General features: G+C 46.9%; 2 protein-coding genes across 2 annotated transcripts in view; both read right to left on the bottom strand.

Annotated features, from left to right (window-relative positions):
- Positions 1-8,225: 8,225 nt before the first annotated feature.
- The window catches only part of LOC149468133 (uncharacterized), a 41,443-nt gene continuing 23,323 nt past the window's right edge, over positions 8,226-26,345 (bottom strand). Inside the window, exons 2-3 of the mRNA XM_089670638.1 lie at positions 20,830-20,835; positions 8,226-11,796 (exon numbers count right to left, since the gene is read on the bottom strand). Of these exons, the coding sequence (XP_089526764.1) occupies positions 10,432-11,796; positions 20,830-20,835 (1,371 nt within the window). The 3' untranslated portion in view covers positions 8,226-10,431. The remainder of the gene's footprint in view (positions 11,797-20,829; positions 20,836-26,345) is intronic.
- On the bottom strand, positions 21,629-22,540 carry LOC149468134 (uncharacterized). The gene is made up of 2 exons (XM_089670631.1): positions 22,411-22,540; positions 21,629-21,918 (listed from the first exon to the last, which is right to left on the bottom strand). Exons 1-2 carry the CDS (start codon positions 22,522-22,524, stop codon positions 21,631-21,633), a joined length of 402 nt encoding a protein of 133 aa, XP_089526757.1. The 5' UTR covers positions 22,525-22,540; the 3' UTR covers positions 21,629-21,630.

The following is a 26,345-nucleotide window of genomic DNA, read 5'->3' as shown; positions in this document are numbered from 1 at the left end:
AACGATAGACCGTCTTTATTCTGATTTGGTAGCTATAGCCACGTTCACATGAGGCGGTTGTTGGGGAAGTACGGCACAGAAATTGAACCGAGGGAGTATGTTGCTGAATCTTTCTGCTGATTCAGTCTTTTCAGAGTCTCATTAAAAGAGTCCATTTTGAATGGAGAGTTTGAGGTCAGCCCACTCTGCTTCTAACAGCTCAATTTTGTCTTCAAACTGATTATCAAAAACATGTTTTGCAATTCTGTGCAACTCAGTCCATCCAAAGTTGGGGATGTGAGCTTTGTGTGGCCAAGACACGCTGTTCAATATATGGACAGATTGTACAATATCTGAGGAGAACGAGGAAAGCCTCAAAATGAAATCTCTTTCTGCTTTGGCCAATACAGATTGGTGTATAGACTGAAATTCTGTCACCAGCTTGAAGGTTGGTCAGCTGCAGTCCATGTCGTTTTCCATCTTCTGTAAACTTACTAAGAAATTCAAGTTCGTTTTTTTCTTTCCCATCAGAAAGATCCTGAAGAGTTTTAGCTGCTTGTTCTAGTTTGTTTTTTACCTGACAGATCATAAGTTCCTTGTTCTGAAGACCCTCTGACAAAGGTTTCAGCTTGCTAGAAAAATCGAACAGGAAATACAAAAGTTTCACAAACTTCATCTGTTTCAGGTCTTTCAGGAAGCCTTTAACTTTAGTAGATTCACATGATCCCTCAGATGATATCTGCTCACAATGGCTCCCTACTGTCTTCCAGTTTTACAGAAAAGCATGCAAGGCCTTGACTTTGCTGCATAACCAGCGCACTGTGTGTACATCTTTCATTTTCAAGATTTCCTCAAAGTGTCTGCGAGATCTTTACTGGTTGGCAACCCTTGTTGATCCACGTTACAAGGGTAAAGGTGCAGAGATCATCCAGTCTTCACAGAGGAAGCAGAGGATGAAACATCCTGAGGACACCTTGAAATTGTGCAACACCTTTCCAGACACTGGGAGGTCACCATTTCCTGGACAACGTGTTTCTGAGGCTTCATTCTGTTAAAGGAAGAGCGGTGGAGAAGGCGGCCAGCTGACCGATTAAACAGTTCTTTAGTCCTCAGCACCCAGGGCTGTTAGGTTTAAGCACCCATCGGCAGGGTCTGCATCATATGGTGCAGGATTATCTAGGGGCAAGAACAGACTTGGAGACCTTTCCAACTGAGCATCCACTGGGTTACTGGGTCTTGAGGATGGATCACTGCCCAGAACTTGCTCAATATGCCATCAAGCTACTGGCCTGTCCTGCACCCAGCGTGCTTTCCGAACGGACATTCAGTGCTGCTGGAGGTTTTGTGATGGATAAAAGAGTGCGTCTGTCCACAGACTCCGCTGACCAACTGACATTTATCAACATGAATCAATCCTGGATAATTTTTCTATAATTTTTAACAGTTCTCAACTGCAGGGCCCATGACTGCACCCAGCAATAGTAACTGTGAGGGGACACAGTGTTCAGGCACCATCAACACTGAAGGCCACATTGTTCTACACCTGTATGAGAGGTGCATTACATATAATTTGAATTTTTAGAGCCGGGTCCAATCCTGCACTTGTCAAGAATAACTCTGAAGGGTTACAGTGTGAGTCCTGCTGCAGCAGGTTCTATACATTGTACAGATGTGCAACTTTGCAGGTAGTTTAAGGGACCCCCAGGCATGATATTTAAATGAATATTTTTTTTTTTTTACTTTAAGCCAGTGCTTCTCAAATAGTGGGGCGCGCCCCCTCCATCAAGGGGGGTGCGTACAGGGGTGGGCAGAGGGCTGCTGTCTCTTACCTGGCTCCCACGATGATCCATCCAGGAAGCGCTGCTCCTTCCGTCACTCCGGCCACTCCCTCACTCCTGCCGCTCGGCTCCGCCTCCTCACCGGTGATTGGCCGCCAGAACTGCAGCTCAGGAAAGGTACACAGGCGGCCAATCACGGGCGAGGAGGCGGAGCCGAGCGGACCCGCGAAAATCGAGTGAGGGAAAAGCCGGTAAGTGTGCAGTGCAGAGGTGCTGCTGCAACCACATATGCTGGCTGCAGCAGCACCATACTGCAACAGGGGTCAGCAAGTGTCATTGGTGTCAGTGGGAGGAATAGTGCCGCATCATTGGTGTCACTGATACTAATGATGGGGCATTATTCCTCCCACTGACACCAACGATGGGGCACTATTCCTCCCACTGACACCAACGATGGGGCACTATTCCTCCCACTGACACCAATGATGGGGCACTATTCCTCCCACTGACACCAACGATGGGGCACTATTCCTCCCACTGACACCAATGATGGGGCACTATTCCTCCCACTGATACTAATGATGGGGCATTATTCCTCCCACTGACACCAATGATGGGGCACTATTCCTCCCACTGACACCAATGATGGGGCACTATTCCACTGACACCAATGATGGGGCACTATTCCTCCCACTGACACCAATGATGGGGCACTATTCCTCCCACTGACACCAATGATGGGCCACTATTCCTCCCACTGATACCAATGATGGGGCATTATTCCTCCCACTGACACCAATGATGGGGCACTATTCCTCCCACTGATACTAATGATGGGGCACTATTCCTCCCACTGACACCAATGATGGGGCACTATTCCTCCCACTGACACTAATGATGGGGCACTATTCCTCCCACTGACACCAATGATGGGGCACTATTCCTACTTATAACAATTTTATAGACAAATGATACTATTTACAGTCGCGCGGGGGGGCGCAAAATGTTTTCTTCTTCCTAGGGGGGGCATGACAGAAAATAATTGAGAAGCACTGCTTTAAGCAATGAAAAATAACTGCCCCTTTAAAAACTGTACTATTAGAATTTATTTTCCACTGATTCATGTCCATCAGGGCAGTTCCCGAGTCCCCATACCACTTTTATTGCTGACACCTAGCATATAATCCTTCTAAATGGGCACTTTTGAATTTTCAAGTTTGAGTCCCATAGGTTCGATGTTGGCGGCAAACGTTTGGTCTGTTCGAATGTTCTACCATGAACTGAACCGGAGGGTGTTCAGCCCATCACTAGTGATAAACTAGAAGTGCAGAGAGAGAGCACACAGAGCAGATCACACAAAACCCAACATACGGGGTATATTGGGGAATGTGAGGGCACAGTATGGATAACAAGACGCAGCACAACAAAATAGTCCACCAGGTAGCAATGTAATACCACATAGATAGTCCATGTAGGATGGCCAAGCAAAATGGAGAACCAGTACACCAGGCTACCAGACGGTATGGCAAGGGGAATGTACCCAGCCCACAGGGTGAATACAGCATAGCAGTGGTTAAGTCCAGCACACTAGGCAGGGATCTAGGCGGACCAGGGTAGGATGTAGCAAGGGTCAAATCCAGCTGATACAGCAGGGATCCGGGCAGACAAGTGGTTGAGTCCAGCACAGGGCAGGGATCTGGGCAGACAAGTGGTTGAGTCCAGCACAGGGCAGGGATCTGGGCAGACATGTGGTTGAGTCCAGCACAGGGCAGGGATCTGGGCAGACAAGTGGTTGAGTCCAGCACAGGGCAGGGATCTGGGCAGACAAGTGGTTGAGTCCAGCACAGGGCAGGGATCTGGGCAGACATGTGGTTGAGTCCAGCACAGGGCAGGGATCTGGGCAGACAAGTGGTTGAGTCCAGCACAGGGCAGGGATCTGGGCAGACAAGTGGTTGAGTCCAGCACAGGGCAGGGATCTGGGCAGACATGTGGTTGAGTCCAGCACAGGGCAGGGATCTGGGCAGACAAGTGGTTTAGTCCAGCACAGGGCAGGGATCTGGGCAGACAAGTGGTTGAGTCCAGCACAGGGCAGGGATCTGGGCAGACAAGTGGTTGAGTCCAGCACAGGGCAGGGATCTGGGCAGACATGTGGTTGAGTCCAGCACAGGGCAGGGATCTGGGCAGACAAGTGGTTGAGTCCAGCACAGGGCAGGGATCTGGACAGACATGTGGTTGAGTCCAGCACAGGGCAGGGATCTGGGCAGACAAGTGGTTGAGTCCAGCACAGGGCATGGATCTGGACAGACAAGTGGTTTAGTCCAGCACAGGGCAGGGATCTGGGCAGACAAGTGGTTGAGTCCAGCACAGGGCAGGGATCTGGGCAGACATGTGGTTGAGTCCAGCACAGGGCAGGGATCTGGGCAGGCAAGTTGTTGAGTCCAGCACAGGGCAGGGATCTGGGCAGACAAGTGGTTGAGTCCAGCACAGGGCAGGGATCTGGGCAGACAAGTGGTTTAGTCCAGCACAGGGCTGGGATCTGGGCAGACATGTGGTTGAGTCCAGCACAGGACAGGGATCTGGACAGACAAGGGGCTAAGTCAGCACAGTATAGGGAACTGGACAGAAAAGTGGGGTGATTCAAGCACAGGGCAGAGACCAGGGCAGCATGGTATGGCACATCAAGGGTATAGACTGGCAAACTGCAGCAATCGGATCCAGCAGCCACTTAGTCCAGAGTCCAGGCACTATGAGGGATGAGCAGCAATAGACACAACATAGGTTCAGGGACTCACCAGTCAACAGAAGTCCAGGCAGCTTGGCAGGGAACAGGAGGTCTGGTGGGCAGAGGTTCTTCATATGCACATCATGGGTCCTCAGAAGGCTGTGTGTCCTGCCCCAGCATCTGGGCCACACAGACAGACGCTGCCAGAAGATCAGAGAGTAGAGCAGAGTCCCAGTGTCCAGGAAGCTATCTGTCTCAGCAATTCTGTGCACCAGGTAACCTCTTTCTAGGAAGACATGCAGCCCTCAGTCCGGTGTGTCCATCACAGAAGTAAACTCAGAAACGCCTGACCCTTTCTGCCAGCATAGGGTTATTATATTGTCCTTTGAGTTCAGCCAAGCCTTAAGCATCCAAACCTGCTGCTGGCCCATCTGGCTTTATCCAGCTACAGGACACAATGCTATCTGTGCTTCAACAAACAACACACAAAAAAATATATATTTCTTCCCTCCGCTACAACCCCTGCCCCTTCCAAACATGTACCAGCAAGAGGCCTCAACATGCCTCTGCAAGGTACATGTCCCAGTTCAGCAGCAAAACTACAAAAGTATCCATGGGATGGCTTTTCATCTGAGGGCCACATGGTTATTAATGCTCTTTCCAACAGGACATCACTTTGGGGTATGGAAGCGGTTGGCTTAGGGACACACTTGTGCTGGGAGGATAATTTGATCCACTAACATTATCTCTACAGAGAGACTCTGGCTGCGGACAAACCGGTCACTGCCAGGCCAGCTGCCCTGTTAGAAAAAGACTCTCAGGTCCACCTCTCCCAAGCTGGTGCACTATGTGGATATGTACCAAGCTTCTGAGGAAATGCCACTCCAACCCCAGCCCTCTGGTCACCCTTGGACCACCCATGCTACAGATGTGGATAACCCAGGCATCTCCAGGCTAGATGCCCAAGGAACTTCACCCTCCCCAGAATCAAAACACCTGCCCTGATCCCAGTGTATTTCTGGTGCCAGAAGGAAAGAGCCTTTCACCATCTTAAAGTGAATTGATGCTTCCAACAACAACTGGTGCCCTTCTAGTTTATGGAGTCCAGCCACTTACCCCAAGATAAGGCAGCAGCAGTTACAGGAGCTCTGCATAGATGTACAAAAAGTCATTGGTTTCTGTGATACAGGTGCTTTCCTGACCATCATTGATCCCTGTGAGGTGAATTCTACAGGGAATTTCTTCTGTTGGGGTAATGGCAGGACTTTCTTTTGACATTCTCCAAGGGAATGACCTGTGAGAATTTAATAGTCTGTTTCTAAGGAGTGTGACCCAGAGCGCTAGGAGTAGAACACAAGTCTGGGACAGGCGTGATGCAAGATGCAAATTCATCACGGATCTACCCTATTAACTATGTAAAGGCTCAGGTCAATCCCACCAACACCCCAAGATTTAGGGGAGGACCTCTTGGTTTGGAAAACAGGTGGACACATAAAGGAAGAGCACCCCAGACTTGATGCTGTAGATGGAGACAGCGAGGTCACATGCAGACTAATTGTCCCAAGAGTTGTAGGTAGAGGTCCAACTTTACAGTCACGGCTGGAAAACATCTCACAGCCGTCCTTCCGGGATGTCCGGAGTGCACTCCACTAGGTAAATGATAAGCTGACTTTGGCGTGCATGTGCGATAGCCCATCGGAGGCCCATCTCCATGACTACTCCAGCATGCTGTCGCCTCACTGCGGATGTGCGATAGCCCGTCGGAGGCCCATCTCCATGACTACTCCAGCATGCCGTCGCCTCACTGCGCATGTGCGATAGCCCGTCGGAGGCCCATCGCCATGACTACTCCAGCCTGCCATCGGCTCACTGCGCATGTGCGATAGCCCGTCGGAGGCCCATCTCCATGACTACTCCAGCCTGCCGCCGCCTCACTGCGCATGTGCGATAGCCCGTCGGAGGCCCATCTCCATGACTACTCCAGCGTGCCATCGCCTCATTGCACATGCGCCCCCACAGCCACGCACCTTTTGGCGTGCATTCCAATTCACCTCCAGAAGCTATATTTGGCAATGGCAGCACTTGATCTCCCTCTGCTGCCAGTATAGTAACATTACTCATGAATACTCCATACATCTAAAGACAAAGATCTGCCCAATGACCCCACTGACAGCCCACACAAAGCAAGGACATTCTGGCTGCCATTGAAATGTATGTGTATACCTACTTTGTGTTCACATCTATCTCCATGGAAAGAAGCCAACAATTGAGGAACCAGCAGGCTTTATCCAAAGGAATTATGTATTCAATTCATTCATTTTTACTTTTTATACATTGTGCTGATCCAACAATATTATCCCCATGAACCCCAATGCAGCATTCCCAATATGTCATTATTTATTATATGGGGATATATATATATACACAGACTATATGACCTCCTCATGTATATATTACACTGCCCTGCGTTTCTTACAGCTTTAATGCCGGTGAATGTTTCTAATGTCTCTTACTATACCTCTTGATGTTTAATGTATTGTTGGTGGTGTGAGCATGTTGTGATGTCACCTTTGTCCCGCCTCCTTTCTCGGGACTGCCCAACCCGAGTGGGAGGGTCCAACCTCTGTCCCAGGGTATATATAGAAGAGGATTGTCATTGCCAAGTCAGCTCTGATGAAGAAGGGACTCGAAACGCGTCAGCCTGACTCTGAGAAACTTCCCTCGTGTTTAGACTCGCGCTGGTCTCTGATTGGTCAAGTCTCATCAAGGACTTTACACGCTTGTTATACTTCTCTGTTTGTGAGGATATTTTCACATCCAATAAAATCACATTTTACTGAGGTAATGCACAAGGTTGGTGTGCTTTTTGTTTCGCTTTTCAGTATTGGTGGGGCTTCCCCAGCCTTGTTTAAAGCCGCACAACCTTTGATGCCTTGGTGGGGAATTTCTTCAAGTTCCGGGTCCATCTATCCACCCTTGTTCTGGGCCATAGAGGGCAGGAGGGGTTGTTTTGTGTTTACACCCGCAGTACCATTACTCCAGTCACTTTCCGGGTTGTTACCACCCCCCATTATTATCACTGTCCCAGCCCTTTCCATCTGTGGGAGGAGCTGAGTCTCCACCTCCTCATTAACACTGGGAGGCCTATAACAAACTCCAATGATGACCTTTGTAGTACCGCCCCCCATGTGCAGTTCCACCCGTAATCCTTCAGCCTCATCACACTCTCCATCAACTAGGTCCTCTTTCACACTCGCTCTGAGATCACTTCTCACATAGAGACAGACTCCACCCCCTTTCCTATTTCCCCCGTCTCTCCGAAAGAGAACCTAGCCAGGAATATGAATGGCCCAGTCATGTGAGGAATGAAGCCAAGATTCAGCAATACCAATTCAATCCTAGTTCTCTTCATGCACCAAACCTTCCAACTCACCTATTGTGCTGGGCACACTTCTGGCATTGGGGAACAAACACTTTCATTCTCTGACACCTTGTTCATTCACCGACACCTTGTTCATTCACCGACACCTTGTTCATTCACTGACACCTTGTCCATTCACTTACACCTTGTACATTCACCGACACCTCCTTCATTCACTGACACCTTGTCCATTCACTGACACCTCCTTCATTCACTGACGCCTTGTTCATTCACCGACGCCTTGTTCATTCACCGACACCTTGTCCATTCACTTACACCTTTGTACATTCACCGACACTTCACTCACTGACACCTTGTTCACACGGATTTTGAGCATTTTTTATTTTCATACAAATGGTACCAATTCCACTGGTTGTAACACCAACAAGTACTGACCTGTCTGATCTGTCTACCCCGTTAAAACTGAATTCTCCCTCCCCCCTCCATCCTAGTTTATATACTCCTCCAGCCTTCCCATAAACCCCTCCCCCAGCACAGCAGACCCCCTTCCATTTATATGCAGACCATCTCTAGCATATACAGTGAAGGAAATGTGTATTTGCTCCCAGGCTAATGTTGAATGTTCGCCCCTCACACAGAAACGATCGCTCTAACAATGAAATGTTCGCCCCTCACACAGAAATGATCGGTCTAACAATGGAATGTTCGCCCCTCACACAGAAATGATCGGTCTAACAATGGAATGTTCGCTGTAACACTGAGAGACAGAATACAACAACAAATTCAGCAGAAATGCGTCTAACAAATGATGACTGATCTGCCTGTTCATGAGGGAAAGAAGGATTTGATCCCCTTCACAAAACATGACTTAGTACTTGGTGGCCAATCCCTTGTTGGCAATCAGGTCATATGTTTCCGGGAGTTGGCCCCCAGGTTCGCACACATCTCAGGAGGGATTTTGGCCCACTCCTCTTGGCAGATCCTCTCCAAGTCATTAAGGTTTGGTGGCTGACATTTGGCAACTCAAAATTCCAGCTCCCTCCACAGATTTTCAATCGGATGAAGGTGTGGAGACTGGCTAGGCCACTCCAGGACCTTAATGTGCTTCTTCTTGAGCCGCTCCTTTGTTACCTTGGCCGTGTGTTTTGGGTCATTGTCATGCTGGAACACCCATTCACGACACATTTTCAATGCCTTGGCTGAGGGAAGAAGGTTCTCACCCAAGATTTGATGGTACATTGCCCCATCCATCGTCCCTTTGATGCGGTGCAGTTGTTCTGTCCCCTTAGCAGAAAAACACCCCCAAAGCAGAATGTTTTCACCACCATGTTTCACAGTTGGGATGGTGTTCTTGGGGTCATAGGCAGCATTCCTCCTCCTCCAAACACGGCGAGTTGAGTTGATGCCAAAGAGCTGGATTTTGGTCTCCTCTGACCACAACACTTCCCACCAGTCCTCCTCTGCATCATTCAGATGTTCAGTGGCAGACTTCAGACTGGCCTGGACATGGGCTTTCTTGAGCAGAGGGACCTTGCGGGCACTGCAGGATTTCAGTCCTTGTCGGCGTAGTGTGTTACCAATTGTTTTCTTGGTGACTGTGGTCCCAGCTGCCTGGAGATCATTGACAAGATCCTCACGTGTAGTTCTGGGATGATTCCTCACTGTTCTCATGATCATTGACACTCCATGAGGTGAGATCTTGCATAGTGCACCAGACCTAGGGAGACTGACACTTGTTTTGTGTTTCTTCCATTTGTGAATGATTGCACCAACTGTTGTCACCTTCTCACCAGGCTGCTTGGCCATAGTTTGGTAGCCCAGTCCAGCCTTGTGTAGGTCTACCATCTTGTCCCTGACATCCCTGGACAGCTCTTTGGTCTTTGCCATGGTGGAGAGTTTGGAATCTGATGGTCTGATTGCTCCTGTGGACAGGTGTCTTTTATACAGGTAACACAATGAGATTAGCAGCACTCCCTTTAAGAGACTGCTTCTAATCTCAGCTTGTTACCTGTATGAAAGACACCTGGGAGCCAGAAATCCTGCTGAATGATAGGGGATCAAATCCTTCTTTCCCTCATGAACATGCAAATCAGTCATCATTTGTTAGACGCATTTCTGCTGAATTTGTTGTTGTATTCTGTCTCTCAGTGTTACACCGAACATTCCATTGTTAGACCGATCATTTCTGTGTGAGGGGCGAACATTCAACATCAGAGGGGAGCAAATACACATTTCCTTCACTGTAGGCTGCACCCCAATGAAAAGTCAGCCCAGTGCTCTAGGCCAGCACTCCATTGTTATTCTTCTCCTGCCATCAATGACCAACCCGGTCCCACACTTCATCCATGTCTTTGGGGACCTCTCATCTCCTTATGAACTGTTTCTTCCATGATGAAGATCAGCCATGGAGTATATCTGAGGTGTATATCAGGGTGTGCTTCTTCTCCACATGAGAGCTGGGATGTCCATCAACATTCATCTAGAAGACATTTCCTACACTAATACACCTCCAGGGTTGTGTGGAATCCATGATGTACATGAAGACAGGACTTCAGTGAGGAACATTTCCCTCACTCAGGACAGGAAAGTGGCTTCTCCCGCATGTGAGATCTCTGATGTTGGTAAAGATTGGACTTCTGTGAAAAACATTTCCCGCATTCAGGACAGGAATACGGCTTCTCTCCCGTGTGAGATCTCTGATGTCTGTAAAGATTGGACTTCTGTGAAAAACATTTCCCGCATTCAGAACAGGAATACGGCTTCTCCCCAGTGTGAGATCTCTGATGTGTGTGAAGCAAGACCTTGCATAAAAAACATTTCTCGCACTCTGGACAGGAATACAGCTTCTCCCCTGTGTGAAATCTCTGATGTCTGTGAAGATCAGTCTTCTGTGAAAAACATTTCCCGCACTCAGGACAGGAATACGGCTTCTCCCTCATGTGTGATCTCTTGTGTCTATGAAGACTGGACGTATCTGAAAAACATTTCCGGCACTCAGGACAGGAATACGGCTTCTCCCCCGTGTGAGTTCTCTGATGTATATGAAGATTGTACTTTTTTGAAAAACATTTCCCGCACTCAGGACAGAAAAATGGCTTCTCCCCCGTGTGTGATCGCTGATGTAAATGAAGTTTGGCTGTATCTGAAAAACATTTCCCGCACTCAGGACAGGAATTTGGCTTCTCCCCTGCGTGAGATTTCTGATGCATGTAAAGATTGCACTTCCTTGAAAAACATTTCCCACACTCAAAACATGAATACGGCTTCTCCCCCATGTGAAATCTCTGATGATTGTAAAGATAGGACTTCTGTGTAAAACATTTCCCACACTCAGGACAGGAATACGGCTTCTCCCCCGTGTGAGATCTCTGATGTTTATGAAGACTGGACTTGTCTGAAAAACATTTCCCACACTCAGGACAGGAATACGGCTTCTCCCCCGTGTGAGATCTCCGATGTTTATGAAGACTGGACTTGTCTGAAAAACATTTCCCACACTCAGGACAGGAATGTGGCTTCTCCCCCGTGTGAGATCTCCGATGTTTATGAAGACTGGACTTGTCTGAAAAACATTTCCCACACTCAGGACAGGAATGTGGCTTCTCACCTGTGTGAGATCTCTGATGTGTGTTAAGACTGGGCTTACTTGAATAACATTTCCCACACTCAGTACAGGAATACGGCTTCTCCCCCGTGTGAGATCTCTGATGTATGTGAAGACTGAACTTCCTTGAAAAACATTTCCCACACTCAGGACAGGAATACGGCTTCTCCCCCGTGTGAGATGTTTGATGTTTGGACAGACTGGACTTATCTAAAAAACATTTCCCGCACTCAGAACAGAAATATGGCTTCTCTCCCGTGTGAGATCTTTCATGCACATTAAGATGTGATTTATAATGGAAACCTTTCCCGCACTCAGTACAGGAGAACCTCTTCCCTGTTGGAAGGCCGGCCCGGTCCCGCACAGTCTGAGGTTCCTCAGGATACAAGGAATCCGATGGTCCATCTACACTGGGTGGTGCCGGATGGACATTGGAGGGAGCCGGGTTTTCTCCTGGACTATACTGTGTGATGTCCTCATCTTCTACTTTCCAGTCTGGAGACAAAGTGAGACAATCCTCGGAGGTTTTCATCATCTCCTGGCCATGGACTAAAATACAAAGACAAAGAGGATTACTAGACAGGAGCTGATTGGTTCCCCCAAACCAGGACTCCGCCCACATCAGGCAGCTTGGTCTCTGAGGAGCTTACAATTCCACCCTCAAGGGAACTAGGAAATGGCTCCTCTGATCTCCTACCAGGTCATTTCTTTATTCATGGACCTTAGTCAGAGAGTGAGGAAACAACCAGAACTGTCTTTTATAGGAGGGACAGTGATGAGGGGATTATAGGACGAGGGTCCCCACCCCCTCTATCACTCATCACCATCTTCCCAACACAAGAAGTACTGCACTTCCCTATTTACTCCATGATTTAGTCATGAAGAACAGCGGGGCTGAGCCCCACCAGAGGTCAGAGAGTGAGGATGGGGGGAGAACAACCAAGATGAAGACTGGACTGATCCTGAAGACCACCATCATTGGGGTATTGACTCCTCCCTCATTATCACTTTCTGTTTAAGGGTCCAAAGTTGGAGGATGTTATCACATTATTATCACCATGTAAAAGTCTGTGCTCCAATCACATCATCTGATAAAAAAAGTCCAGCTGGTAGGAAATGGGGGGGGAACAAAAGAGAATCCATATTATGTGTATATATAGCAGTGGGGGGAGGGGGGAGAGCAGAAGTCAGGAGTATGGAATGTACAATATAGAGTATATAGTGCAGGGGTCAGGAGTATGTAATGTACAACATAGAGTATATAGTGCAGGGGTCAGGAGTATGGAATGTACAACATAGAGTATATAGTGCAGGGGTCAGGAGTATGTAATGTACAACATGGAGTATATAGTGCAGGGGTCAGGAGTATGTAATGTACAACATAGAGTATATAGTGCAGGGGTCAGGAGTATGTAATGTACAACATAGAGTATATAGTGCAGGGGTCAGGAGTATGTAATGTACAATATAGAGTATATAGTGCAGGGGTCAGGAGTATGTAATGTACAACATGGAGTATATAGTGCAGGGGTCAGGAGTATGTAATGTACAACATAGAGTATATAGTGCAGGGGTCAGGAGTATGTAATGTACAACATAGAGTATATAGTGCAGGGGTCAGGAGTATGTAATGTACAACATGGAGTATATAGTGCAGGGGTCAGGAGTATGTAATGTACAACAGAGTATATAGTGCAGGGGTCAGGAGTATGTAAGGTAAAACATAGAGTATATAGTGCAGGGGTCAGGAGTATGTAATGTACAACATAGAGTATATAGTACAGAGGTCAGGAGTATGTAATGTACAACAGAGTATATAGTGCACGGGTCAGGAGTATGTAATGTACAACAGAGTATATAGTGCAGGGGTCAGGAGTATGTAATGTACAACATAGAGTATATAGTGCAGGGGTCAGGACTATGGAATGTTCAACAAAGAGTATATAGTGCAGGGGTCAGGACTATGGAATGTTCAACATAGAGTATATAGTGCAGTGGTCAGGAGTATGTAATGTACAACATAGAGTATATAGTGCAGGGGTCAGGACTATGGAATGTTCAACATAGAGTATATAGTGCAGGGGTCAGGAGTATGTAATGTACAACATAGAGTATATAGTGCAGGGGTCAGGAGTATGTAATGTACAACACAGAGTATATAGTGCAGAGGTCAGGAGTATGGAATGTACAACATATAGTATATAGTGCAGGGGTCAGGAGTATGTAATGTACAACAGAGTATATAGTGCAGGGGTCAGGAGTATGTAATGTACAACATAGAGTATATAGTGCAGGGGTCAGGAGGATGTAATGTACAACATAGAGTATATAGTGCAGGGGTCAGGACTATGGAATGTACAACATAGAGTATATAATGCAGGGGTCAGGAACATGGAATGTACAACATAGAGTATATAATGCAGGGGTCAGGAACATGGAATGTACAACATATAGTATATAAGGCAGGGGTCAGGAGTATGTAATGTACAACATACAGTGGATATAAAACATCTGCACACTCCTGTGAAAATGTCGGGTTTCTGTGATGTAAAAAAAATTAGATAAAGATAAATAATTTCAGAACTTTTTCCACCTTTAATGTGACCTATAAACTGTACAACTCAGTTGAACAAACTGAAATCGTTTAGGGGGAATTAAGAATAAAAAATGAAATTAATCTGGTTGCATAAGTGAGCACACCCTTACACTAATCCTTTGTTGAAGCCCCTTTTGATGTGATTCCAGCACTCAGTCTATTTGGGGAGGAGTCTATCAGCACGGCACATCCTGACTTGGCAATATTTGCCCGCTCTTCCTTGCAGAAACACTCCAAATCTGTCAGATTGTGTGTCATCTCCTGCGCACAGCCCTCTTCAGATCACCCCACAGATTGTCCATCAGATTCAGGTCTGGGCTCTGGCTGAGACATTCCAAATCTTCCATCTTCTTCTGGTGAAGCCATTCCTTTGTGGATTTGGATGGATGCTTTGGGTGGTTGTCATGCTGAAAGGTGAAGCTCCTCTTTGTTCAGCTTTCTAGCAGAAGCCGGAAGGTTTTGTGCCGATATTGACTGGTATTTGGACCTGTTCATAATTCCCTCTACCTTGACTAAGGCCCCATTTCCAGCTGAAGAAAAACAGCCCCAAAGCATGATGCTGCCACCACCATGCTTCACAGTAGGTATTCTGTTCTTCTGGTGGTGTGCAGTGTTGTTTTTGTGCCAAACATATCTTTTGGAATTATGGCCAAAAAGATCAACCTTGGTGTCATCAGACCAGAACACATCTCTCCACATGCTTCTGGGAGACTTCAGATGTGTTTTTCTAGAATGTAGCCGGGCTTGGATGGTTTTCTTCCTAAGAAAAGTCTTCCGTCTTCCACTCTACCCCATAGCCCAGACATATGAAGAACACGGAGATTGTTGTCACATGGACCACACAGCCAGGACTTGCCACATATTCCTGCAGCTCCTTTCATGTTGCTGTAGGCCTCTTGGCCGCCTCCCAGACCTGTGTTCTTCTCATCTTTTCATCCATTTTGGAGGGACATCCAGTTCTTGGCGATGTCACTGTTGGTGATGTCACTGTTGGTGATGTCACTGTTGGCGAGGTCACTGTTGGCGAGGTCACTGTTGGCGAGGTCACTGTTGCACCATATTCTCTCCACTTGATGATGACTGTCTTCACTGTGTTCCATGGTCTCCTAGATTGTAAGCTCCAAAGAGCAGGGCCCTTGAACTCCTCGTGTTCTGTTTTGTTACTGTCCTGTCTCATGTACCATCCCCCACTATAATGTACAGTGCGGAGCAAACCTTCTGCCGCTATATAAATACTGTATAATAATAATAATGGTACATCTAATGTCTTGGGAATTCTTTTGTTCCCTTCTCCTGACTGATACCTTTTAACAATGAGATCCCTGTGATGCTTTGGAAGCTCCCTGCATACCGTGGCTTTTGCTGAAGGATGCGACTAAGAAAATGTCAGGAAAGACCGACTAGAACAGCTGAACTTTATTTGTGTTTCATCAGAGGCACTTTAAATGATGGCGGGTGTGTACTGACTCCTATTTAACATGATTGTGAGTGTGATTGCTTCATTCTGAACACAGCTACATCCCCAGTAATAAGAGGGTGTGCACACTTATGCAACCACATTATTTTAGTATTTTTTGTTTTCTTCCCCCCTAAAAGATATCAGTTTGTTTTTCAATTCAGTTGTTTATAGCATGCATTAAAAGGTGGAAAAGTTCTGAAATTATTTATCCTTGTCTAATTTTTTACATCACAGAAACCTGACATTTTAACAGGGGTGTATATCCACTGTAGAGTATATAGTGCAGAGGTCAGGAGTATGTAATGTACAACATAGAGTATATAGTGCAGAGGTCAGGAGGATGTAATGTACAACATAGAGTATATAGTGCAGGGGTCAGGAGTATGTAATGTACAACATAGAGTATATAGTGCAGGGGTCAGGAGTATGTAATGTACAACATAGAGTATATAGTGCAGGGGTCAGGAGTATGTAATGTACAACATGGAGTATAGTGCAGGGGTCAGGAGTATGTAATGTACAACATAGAGTATATAGGGCAGGGATCAGGAGGATGTAATGTACAACATAGAGTATATAGTGCAGGGGTCAGGAGTATGTAATGTACAACATAGAGTATATAGTGCAGGGGTCAGGAGTATGTAATGTACAACATCGAGTATATAGTGCAGGGGTCAGGAGAATGTAATGTACAACATAGAGTATATAGTGCAGGGGTCAGGAGAATGTAATGTACAACATAGAGTATATAGTGCAGGGGTCAGGAGTATGTAATGTACAACATAGAGTATATAGTGCAGGGGTCAGGAGTATGTAATGTACAACATAGAGTATATAGTGCAGGGGTCAGGAGTATGTAATGTACAACACAGAGTATATAGTGCAGGGGTCAGGAGTATGTAATGTACAACATAGAGTATATAGTGCAGGGGTCAGGAGTATGTAATGTACAACACAGAGTATATAGTGCAGGGGTCAGGAGTATGTAATGTACAACATAAAGTATATAGTGCAGGGGTCAGGAGTATGTAATGTACAACATAGAGTATATAGTGCAGGGGTCAGGAGTATGTAATGTACAACATAAAGTATATAGTGCAGGGGTCAGGAGTATGTAATGTACAACATAGAGTATATAGTGCAGGGGTCAGGAGGATGTAATGTACAACATAAAGTATATAGTGCAGGGGTCAGGAGTATGTAATGTACAACATAGAGTATATAGTGCAGGGGTCAGGAGGATGTAATGTACAACATAGAGTATATAGTGCAGGGGTCAGGAGTATGTAATGTACAACATAGAGTATATAGTGCAGGGGTCAGGAGTATGTAATGTACAACATGCAGTATATAGTGCAGGGGTCAGGAGTATGTAATGTACAACATAGAGTATATAGTGCAGGGGTCAGGAGTATATAATGTACAACATAGAGTATATAGTGCAGGGGTCAGGAGTATGTAATGTACAACATGGAGTATATAGTGCAGGGGTCAGGACTATGTAATGTACAACATAGAGTATATAGTGCAGGGGTCAGGAGTATGTAATGTACAACATAGAGTATATAGTGCAGGGGTCAGGAGTATGTAATGTACAACATAGGAGTATATAGTGCAGGGGTCAGGAGTATGTAATGTACAACATAGAGAATATAGTGCAGGGGTCAGGAGTATGTAATGTACAACATAGATTATATAGTGCAGGGGTCAGGAGTATGTAATGTACAATATAAATTATATAATGTAATGGTCAGGACTCATAATATTGGTATTCAGTAATTTAAGGTCCTTAAAGGGTTGCTTGCCTCCCATCTCCTGAGACTGCACTCAGTGACTTGGGGCTGAGACACTACAGACATATCCCTCCACCCGGCACAGCCAGCAGATAACAGAGAAGGTCCCCTGGAGGAGTCAGGCACAAGGCAGGAGACCCCAGTCACATGTCCTGGGTGCCTACATTATGCAATGCTTAGAGTAAAAATCAACATTTTGCTGCCAGCTGAACCCCAGAACCTCCATAAATCCAGTCTAGATACATAAATTGTGTCTGCAGCACAGAGAAGGAAGATTATCCGAGAGAAATCCAGGAATACAGGACGGGGAACACAGCTCAGGAAAGTGACCAGGGGATTACAGGCTGATATCACCCAGTCCCCGCCCTACTCTGGACCAATCAGTGAGCAGTATGGGTGGAGGAATGGATTTAGTGTTCATGACCCACCTGTGCTGATCTCTGTAGGAGTGTCCTCCTCTATAAATGTCCCCGTTATTCCATCCTCCTCCATAGACTGCTGATCATCCCTCACATACGCCTCTTCTTCTTCTGCTTTCACCTCAAATTCTATATCGATTGGATCTCCACTCTAAATCAAGGAAATGAGAGAAAATATCATCTGTAAAATGTAAGATTTATGATTGTGACATCACACACACAATCCACACATTGTCTCCCTTCACAGAAGCAGATCACATGTGATATGTCGGTACATTTCCCCTAAATACCGCATGCCATCCTGAAACTGTCCATTTCCTATCCCGTGTTGCGGTATTGACCACAAACACTGAACACGCTCAGTAAATACCGCATGAACAGGCGTTACATTCACAGAAGGAAATAAAGAATGAAATGCATGCGGTCATTAATTAGTGGTGGAGACATGCGGCATTCAGGAAATGTGTACTGCTTGGTAAAGAGTGGGCGGCCGCTGGCATCCTTAACAACCAGTAAACAACATGGTTGTTAGGGAGCGAGCGGCTGCCGCATCCAAACCAACCGATAAATCTAAAAAAAAAGAATTACCAGCAAGGAAATATTAAGAAAATGGCGTAGGATTCCCTCCTTGGGGGGTCTAGTATGGATTTTGAAAGGGGGCCCCTTGCCAAAATGAAAGAAATACATACCAGACCCCTATCTGAGCATGCAGCACAGCAAATCAGAAAAGGGGGGACAAGCAAGTGACCCCCCCCTCCAGAAACATACCAGGCCACGTGCCCATAACATGGAGTGGATGCTCTGGGGCGGGGGGGGAGCTTTGCTCCCCCAGAGCACCTTGTCCATGTTGATGGAGACAAGGGACTGTTCCCTACAACCCAGCCTAGTGGCTGTGGGGGTTTGCAGGCAGGAGACTTACAAAAAGTAACAAGGGGGCCCTCAGATCCCTCACCCCATGTGAATGAGTATGGGGTACATGGTACCCCTAATTATTCGCCCCAAAAAAGTATTCTGTTATATAGACAGCAGGCAGTTTTTGACAAGTCCTTTATTAACCACTTGCCTACCAGGCACTTATAGCCCCTTCCTTACCAGGCCAATTTTCAGCTTTCAGAGCTGCCGCACTTTGATTGACAATTGCGCGGTCATGCAACATTGTACCCATATGAAATTTTGATCATTTTTTTCTCACAAATAGAGCTTTCTTTTGGTGGTATTTAATTGCCACTGGGCGCTTTACTTTTTGCGCTATAAATAAAAAAAGTGCAAAAAATTTTTATTATAAAATTTTTCAAACAGGTATTTTTTCTCCTTCACTGATGTGCATTGATGAGGCGGCACTGATAGGTGACACTGATGATGGGTACTGATAGACGGCACTGACTGGCATCACTGCTGGGCACTGACTGGCACAACCCCTGGGCACTGACTGGTGGCACTGCTGGGCGGCACTGGTGGGTGGCACTGGTGGGTGGGCACAGGTGGGTGGCACTGGTGGGGGGCACTTCTGGGCACAGGTAGGTGGCACTTCTGGGCACAGGTGTGTGACACTGCAGAGTGGCACAGGTGGGTGCACTGCTGGGCACAGGTGGGTGCACTGCTGGGCACAGGTGGGTGATCTGCTGGGCACAGGTGGGCGGAGCTAGTGGGCGCACTGCTGGGCACAGGTGGGTGCACTGCTGGGCACAGGTGGGCGGAGCTAGTGGGCGCACTGCTGGGCACAGGTGGGCCGAACTTACGGGTGGCACTGCTGGGCACCGATCATCAGGGCACTGATCATCAGTGTCCTGATGATCGGTGCCGATCCCCGCTCTGACAACTGCCGGTTCTCGGCAGTACTTTCCTCACGATCTGACAGCGTGAGGAAAGTGCAGCCGAGAACCGGCACTTGCATTTCCCTGTGATCAGCGTGTCATTGGACACCGCTGATCACGTGGTAAAAGGCCGCTGGGATCGGCCTTTTACCACATCACGTGATCAGCTGTGTCCGTAGGACACAGCGATCACGGAGATCGCCGGGTGCGCGCCCCGAGAGCGCGTTCTGGGGGGACGTCATATGACGTCCACCCAGAACTGGCCGGCCGCAGTGAAGCCGTCATTCGGCTATCTGCGGTCGGCTACTAGTTAAAAAAGAAAAATAAAGCAAAATGTCCCCCCCGGTGTAGATCCATCATCAATCACGATGCTCGCTGTCACGGAAAGAAAAGCTCCGCTCCCAATGAAGACTCCCCTCTGTCTGACAGCTCTGCTGCCTCCTGCCACTAAATATACTAAGAGACGGTGTCACTCGGTGACGTCACTGACTGAGGCATGTTGTATTGGTGATGTCACTGACCGGGGCATGTTGTATTGGTAACGTCACTGACCGGGGCATGTTGTATTCGTGACGTCACTGACCGGGGCATGTTGTATTGGTGACGTAACAAGAGGGCAAGGCCACCCAGTGACGTCACAGGGTAGTAGCATTCCTTAGTTTATTTAGAAGTGGGAGGCGACAAAGCTGTCAGATGTCAGGAGGGGAGCTTTGTTTTTTCAGCGATGACAGCGAGTATCGTGATTGGATCATCGATGGATCTACATCAGGGGGATATTGCTCTTTATTTTTGTTTTGTCAAAAATTTATTCCAGTGTTTTTTTTTACACTACACTGTTTGGTGAATGAATAGGGGTACTATGTACTCTAAACTCATTCACATTGTGGGGGGGCGGGATCTGGGGGCCTCCATGTTAAAGGTGGCTTCCAGATTCCAATAAGTCCCCCACCCAAAGCCCCCCCACAACCACTGCCCAGGGTTGTGAAGAAGGGACCCTTGTCCCCATCGCCATGGGGACAAGGTGCTTTTGGGGGCGCAGAGTGCCCCTGCCCTGAAGCACCCACCCCATGTTGAGAATATGTGGCCTGGTATGGTTCAGGAGGAAGGTGGGCACTCACTAAGGGTCTGGTATTGATTTTGGAGGGGAACTCACTCCTTTAATTTTATTTTTTTGGCATCGGGGTTCCCCTCAAAATCCATACCAGACCTGTCACAGCTGTCAGCGGGGAACTTGGTGGCCGTCCGCTCCTTGTTTACTGGTTGTTGGGGACACTGGCGGCTACCCTCTCCTTAACAACAAGCTATTTACAAGTGTTGCTATGGACACCAGTGGTAAATTACCCGCAGGATTCACTACTAAAAAACAGCATGCAGCATCTTACTACATACTGGGATACGGGAAGATATCGCTTTGTGATTGGAGCCCATAGTCTCTACAAGTCCATGTTCTAGATTCCCCATCCCACCAACCTTGCAATGCGGAGGGATGGTGTGACCTTCCTGTTTGGAATCCCGGGAATACAGAGGACGGGGACATCTCTCTGGTGGGTTCCTGGTATTAGGTGGCTCCATCATCTCCTTGTGTCCTTCTGAAAACTCCTCCATCACTCCATACTCCTCATCCTCCTCTTTATACTCTTCTTTAACATCAATATTATCATCCCCGAGGATTCCACTCTGAAAGATATAATAAAACATTCATTGTAACAAACATGCTGTGTATAAATCACAACTACCAATAATTGTCATCATCTACCTGATGATGGTGAGGGATGGTGTGACCTTCCTGTGTGGAATCCCGGGAATACAGAGGACGGGGACATCTCTCTGGTGGGTTCCCATGACTGGATCCATCTGTAGGAAACACACACACTGACTGAATCCATTGTTTCTATGTGTTTATCAGATGATGGGGGATCTAGGTGGATCCTCCGTACTGCTCTCTCCTTTACAATAAAGTCTCCTCTTACCCGGTGATGTGAGGGGCGGCTGATTGTCCATCATGACGTCCTTGTAGAGATCCTTGTGTCCTTCTAAATACTCCCACTCCTCCATGGAGAAATAGACAGTGACACCCTGACACCTTATAGGAACCTGACACACACAATGATACAGTCACCATCCAGACACATCCCTTGTCTGTTACTGGAGAATGTCCCAGAATTCCCGGCACCGCTCACCTCTCCTGTCAGCAGCTCCATCATCTTCTTAGTGACTTCTAGAATCTTCTGTGTCTTCTGTCTTGTAGGGATCAGGGGTGGAGGTGGGGGGATGGTGATGGGATTCTGGATTCTCGAGGATCTTGTGGTCATACGATGAGATCTCCTTCTGGTGTCATTGTCGGTAGATTTCTTCATGACTCCTGTACAGTTCTGTGTTATACAAAGATAAATCTCACTCTCCCATAATCCCACACTTCTATGGTCAGTTCTAGATTTATTCTCCAGGGATTGGCCACAATGTGCCGACTCAGCAAAGGACAGACATCTCCATCCAATGATATGATGACAATGGGGTCAGATTTATAGCTCCTTCTAGAAGTCATATAATAGAGTCACTAATGGTTTACTAGTAAGGCTCACTGACCCACCAGGAAATGTCACCCATGGATTTAGTGGTCAGTGGGCGTGGCATGCTGGTAATCATGGGTCTCTCTGATTGGACTAAAGCTGAGATTGTTCTCTTCTATAACCAATGCCGCCATCTTGTGCTATAACCAAATCTCATAGAGTCCGGACACTTTATGTATTCATAGTACTTGTGTGGATGTCGTTATTGATTACAGAACATCAGAAGACTTCAAGTGACTCTGAATCCCTCCCAGTGTACAGCCGAGTCAGATTTAACCCCTTCATTACACTCACCTCTCCAGTCAGCAGGCTGAGGATCTCCAGGGTGAGCTTCAATATCGTCTCATTCCGGGGAAATTCCTTCCTTACAATCTTCACAAAACCCAAAGTCTGCTGATGGTCCATCATGACGTCCTTGTAGAGATCCTTGTGTCCTTCTAAATACTCCCACTCCTCCATGGAGAAATAGACAGTGACACCCTGACACCTTATAGGAACCTGACACACACAATGATACAGTCACCATCCAGACACATCCCTTGTCTGTTACTGGAGAATGTCCCAGAATTCCCGGCACCGCTCACCTCTCCTGTCAGCTGATGGACCATCATGGTGGTCAGTTCCAGAATCTTCTGCTCTTTCTCCCTCTCAGGTATCAGAGAATGAGATGGAGGCACCATGGTGAGGCTCTGGGTTCTGCTCCATCGTCCTGAGATTGGCTCCCCACTAGACTTCTTCTTTACAACATAATCCTACAGATCAGGAGACAAATAAAACAATATCAACCACCTGACATCATCTAAATGTGTGCAAAAAAAAAATTGTCTATTGACCAGAATAGACAAGAGTGATGTCATGTGACCTCCCAGAATCCTCCTCACCTCTCCGGTCAGGTCTGTGTTTTATTAATAGAGATGAGAGTGATGTCATGTGACCTCCCAGAATCCTCCTCACCTCTCCGGTCAGGTCTGTGTTTTATTAATAGAGATAAGAGTGATGTCATGTGACCTCCCAGAATCCTCCTCACCTCTCCGGTCAGGTCTGTGTTTTATTAATAGAGATAAGAGTGATGTCATGTGACCTCCCAGTATCCTCCTCACCTCTCTGGTCAGGTCTGTGTTTTATTAATAGAGATCAGAGTGATGTCATGTGACCTCCCAGAATCCTCCTCACCTCTCCGATCAGGTCTATGTTTTATTAATAGAAATATAAGTGATGTCATGTGACCTCCCAGAATCCTCCTCACCTCTCCAGTCAGGTCTGTGTTTTATTAATAGAGATAAAAGTGATGTCATGTGACCTCCCAGAATCCTCCTCACCTCTCCGGTCAGCAGGTAGATGATCTCCAGGGTGAGGTTTAGTGTCTTCTCAGTCATGTGACTCCGGTCCTCCTCCATCCTCATTGGTGCCATCATGTGATCTATACAGGTCTCCTTGTAGACGGATAACTTTGGGAAATGAAAGTAAGAATGATTTGGATGGTATTGGTCACACAATAATAGGATGTGGATGTGAGGGGGGAATAGGAGGGTTGCTGAACATTGAAGAACTACTCCCCCCATGGGAAGACATTTAGTTTGGACTGTTTAGTGTTTACTACAATTTTGAGGTCCGGGGCCCCTTTTCCCTGTTGGGTTTGTTTGGTCTCTGAACTGGTTTTGATGAGTTTTAGATCTGCAGACAAGGAATGATAAATCTGATCCTTCCTATGACTAGTTTGCTCTGAGGCAGTGCTGTGAGGTCAATGTCGGCTCATCTTGCAGGGATGGTCACTTTACATCACCCGACGCCCAGGACATGTAGTTCTGGGGGCCGGGCAAGTATTGTTGTGCTGCCTTGTATTACACAAGGCATTCTTTAGCATTCAGCAGTGTCTGTCCCTTTAAGGCCAGGGACGTCCTGTTTGCTAACTTGGGAGGAAGTGACCTCATCTCTTCAGACTGAAGAAATTCTACTATGAGAGCAGATGTGGGATGCTGTTCCCTCTTCATATATGGGCTTGATTAGACCCCCAAAGTCTGTAAGTACCCCTCCTATGTACTGTAGAATGGTATGCATATAGCTAGGAAGTTAGATATGTACTCATGTCTGTTTTATTATGTTTGTATTTCAGTTTTACCATTCATTCATTCGTATTCGCATTCTCATTATGTCACATGTTATCAGTAAAAGATCATCGGTTATCAATCATCGACTCGTTACTGTGTGGACATCAAAGGTTATACTGCCTGTAATCCTCTGTAACCCTTTCATAACTGCAGAGAAGGCAGGACAGTAAAAAGACTTACACGGTTACTTCAGAGCACATTGTGTGAAAACGCTACAGCAAGCCCCACAACACAGAAAAGACTCTTAACTGTTAATACAGCAGCACGTGTGTGTGAAATCCCCACAGCACAGCCAGTCTAGGCATAGCAAAGTGAAACTAACTCAGCTTCGTGTACACGCTGTGTACTCCACTCAAGCACAATGCAGCACGCAGACACAGAGAAAGATATGAAAGATATCACTAAATTAACCCTTCTTAAAATCTCGTGCAAACAGGAAGAAAATATGCACAGTACGCTGGAAACTAGGTCACAATGCAGCACGCCGAGAACTTATAACAAATCGGATCTGTCGTCATCCAAAGCAGAAACCGCCAGATCTAAGCGTTCAAGTTCCAGGCATTCAAACGTCACAGACCTATCGTCAGTCAGTGCTGGGGCAGCCAGGAGTAAGCATACAAGTTCCAGACATTCTAGTGTCACAAACTTGTCTTCAGTCAGCGCTATCGCCGCCAGGGCACAAGCCAAGGCCGAGGCCGCATGCGCCATGGCCTCCTATGCCATACAGGAAGCAGAGCTTATGAAAGAGCAAGGCTACCTAGATGGAGAGCAAAAAAGGAGAAAGGCAGAAGTGCAAGCCTCTTTACACATACTTCAGCAACAGAAAATAGCTGCAGCAGCCAAACCTGAAGCTGAAGTTCTCGCGAGAGCTGCAGATATTCAGTTTGTAGAGAGCGATGTACTGGAAACCCTGATAACACCTCTCAGTACATTCCAAAGCACCCGTGAGTACGTGCAATCACAAGCAACCCTGTACCCTGATAAACAGCCTAGTGATGCACCGAAACCATCAAGGACCCAGTTGGGAGCAGACAGCTTTGATGTTACGCATCACTACAAGACTGAACCTGAACCTCCACGTGATAAGTCAACCAATCACGGGCTCAGATACCAAACCGCCAACACGCTAAGAAACCAAGTAGATGGCGATATAACCTCTCCTCGTGCAAGACCAGATCTAGACTACAATAGAGGAGAGCAACCATCTGACCAAAATAGACTTAGTCAAATACCTCAACGAACCCATCAGTCACTATCAGCCAGTAGTCCCGCGTTTGTACCCAGAACAAACGCACCTGACACAGCAAGGGTTACAGACATATTGAAATACCTGATGCGCCGTGAGATGGTGAGCACTGGTCTCTTGAAGTTCGACGATCGTCCTGAAAACTACTGGGCCTGGAGGTCATCCTTCCTAAGCAGCACCCAAAACTTAGAGCTGACAGACAGAGAGAAGCTCGACCTACTCGCCAAATACCTAGGACCAGAGTCCTCAGAGCAGGCCAAAAGAATCAGGTCAGTGCATGTCCATGATGCAACAGCAGGACTTGCGATGGTCTGGCAGAGAATGGAAGACTGCTATGGGTCACCTGAAGTAATTGAAGAAGCACTTTTAAAGAAAATTGAAACTTACCCGAAATTGACAAAGACAATCAGAAGCTGAGAGAGCTTGGAGACCTACTCCTAGAGATAGAAGCAGCAAAGACTAGTGGAACTCTGCCAGGTCTCTTATACTTAGACACAGCACGTGGAGTAGAGCCCATAATCGAGAAGCTCCCTTTCAACCTGCAAGAAAGGTGGGTCTCTCAAGCATCCAGATACAAGAAAGACTATCGAGTTGCATTTCCACCGTTTGTCTTCCTTGCTGAATTCGTTGTAGACCAAGCTAAGACACGCAATGACCCACGCTTCGCCTTCCTGAACAAGAGAGTTGAAAGCTCCCCAAGGACAGAGAAGCATCCGCCAGTACACTACAAAGAACGCAGAGCAACAGTGTCTGTGCGGAAGACAGAAGTCCCGCCTAAGGCTGCAGCCAATCAGGAAGACAACACAAGCAAGGAAGCTGAGGATCCAGACAAACAGTGCCCAATACACAACAAGCCTCATCCACTAAGAAAATGT

Source organism: Staurois parvus, unplaced genomic scaffold (genome assembly GCF_062004578.1).
Source record: "Staurois parvus isolate SC_StPar_1 unplaced genomic scaffold, SC_StPar_1.0 ptg000092l, whole genome shotgun sequence".
Classification (NCBI taxonomy): Eukaryota; Metazoa; Chordata; class Amphibia; order Anura; family Ranidae; genus Staurois; species Staurois parvus.
The sequence above is the reverse complement of the archived record's forward strand: the minus strand, read 5'-3'. Positions and strand labels throughout refer to the sequence as shown.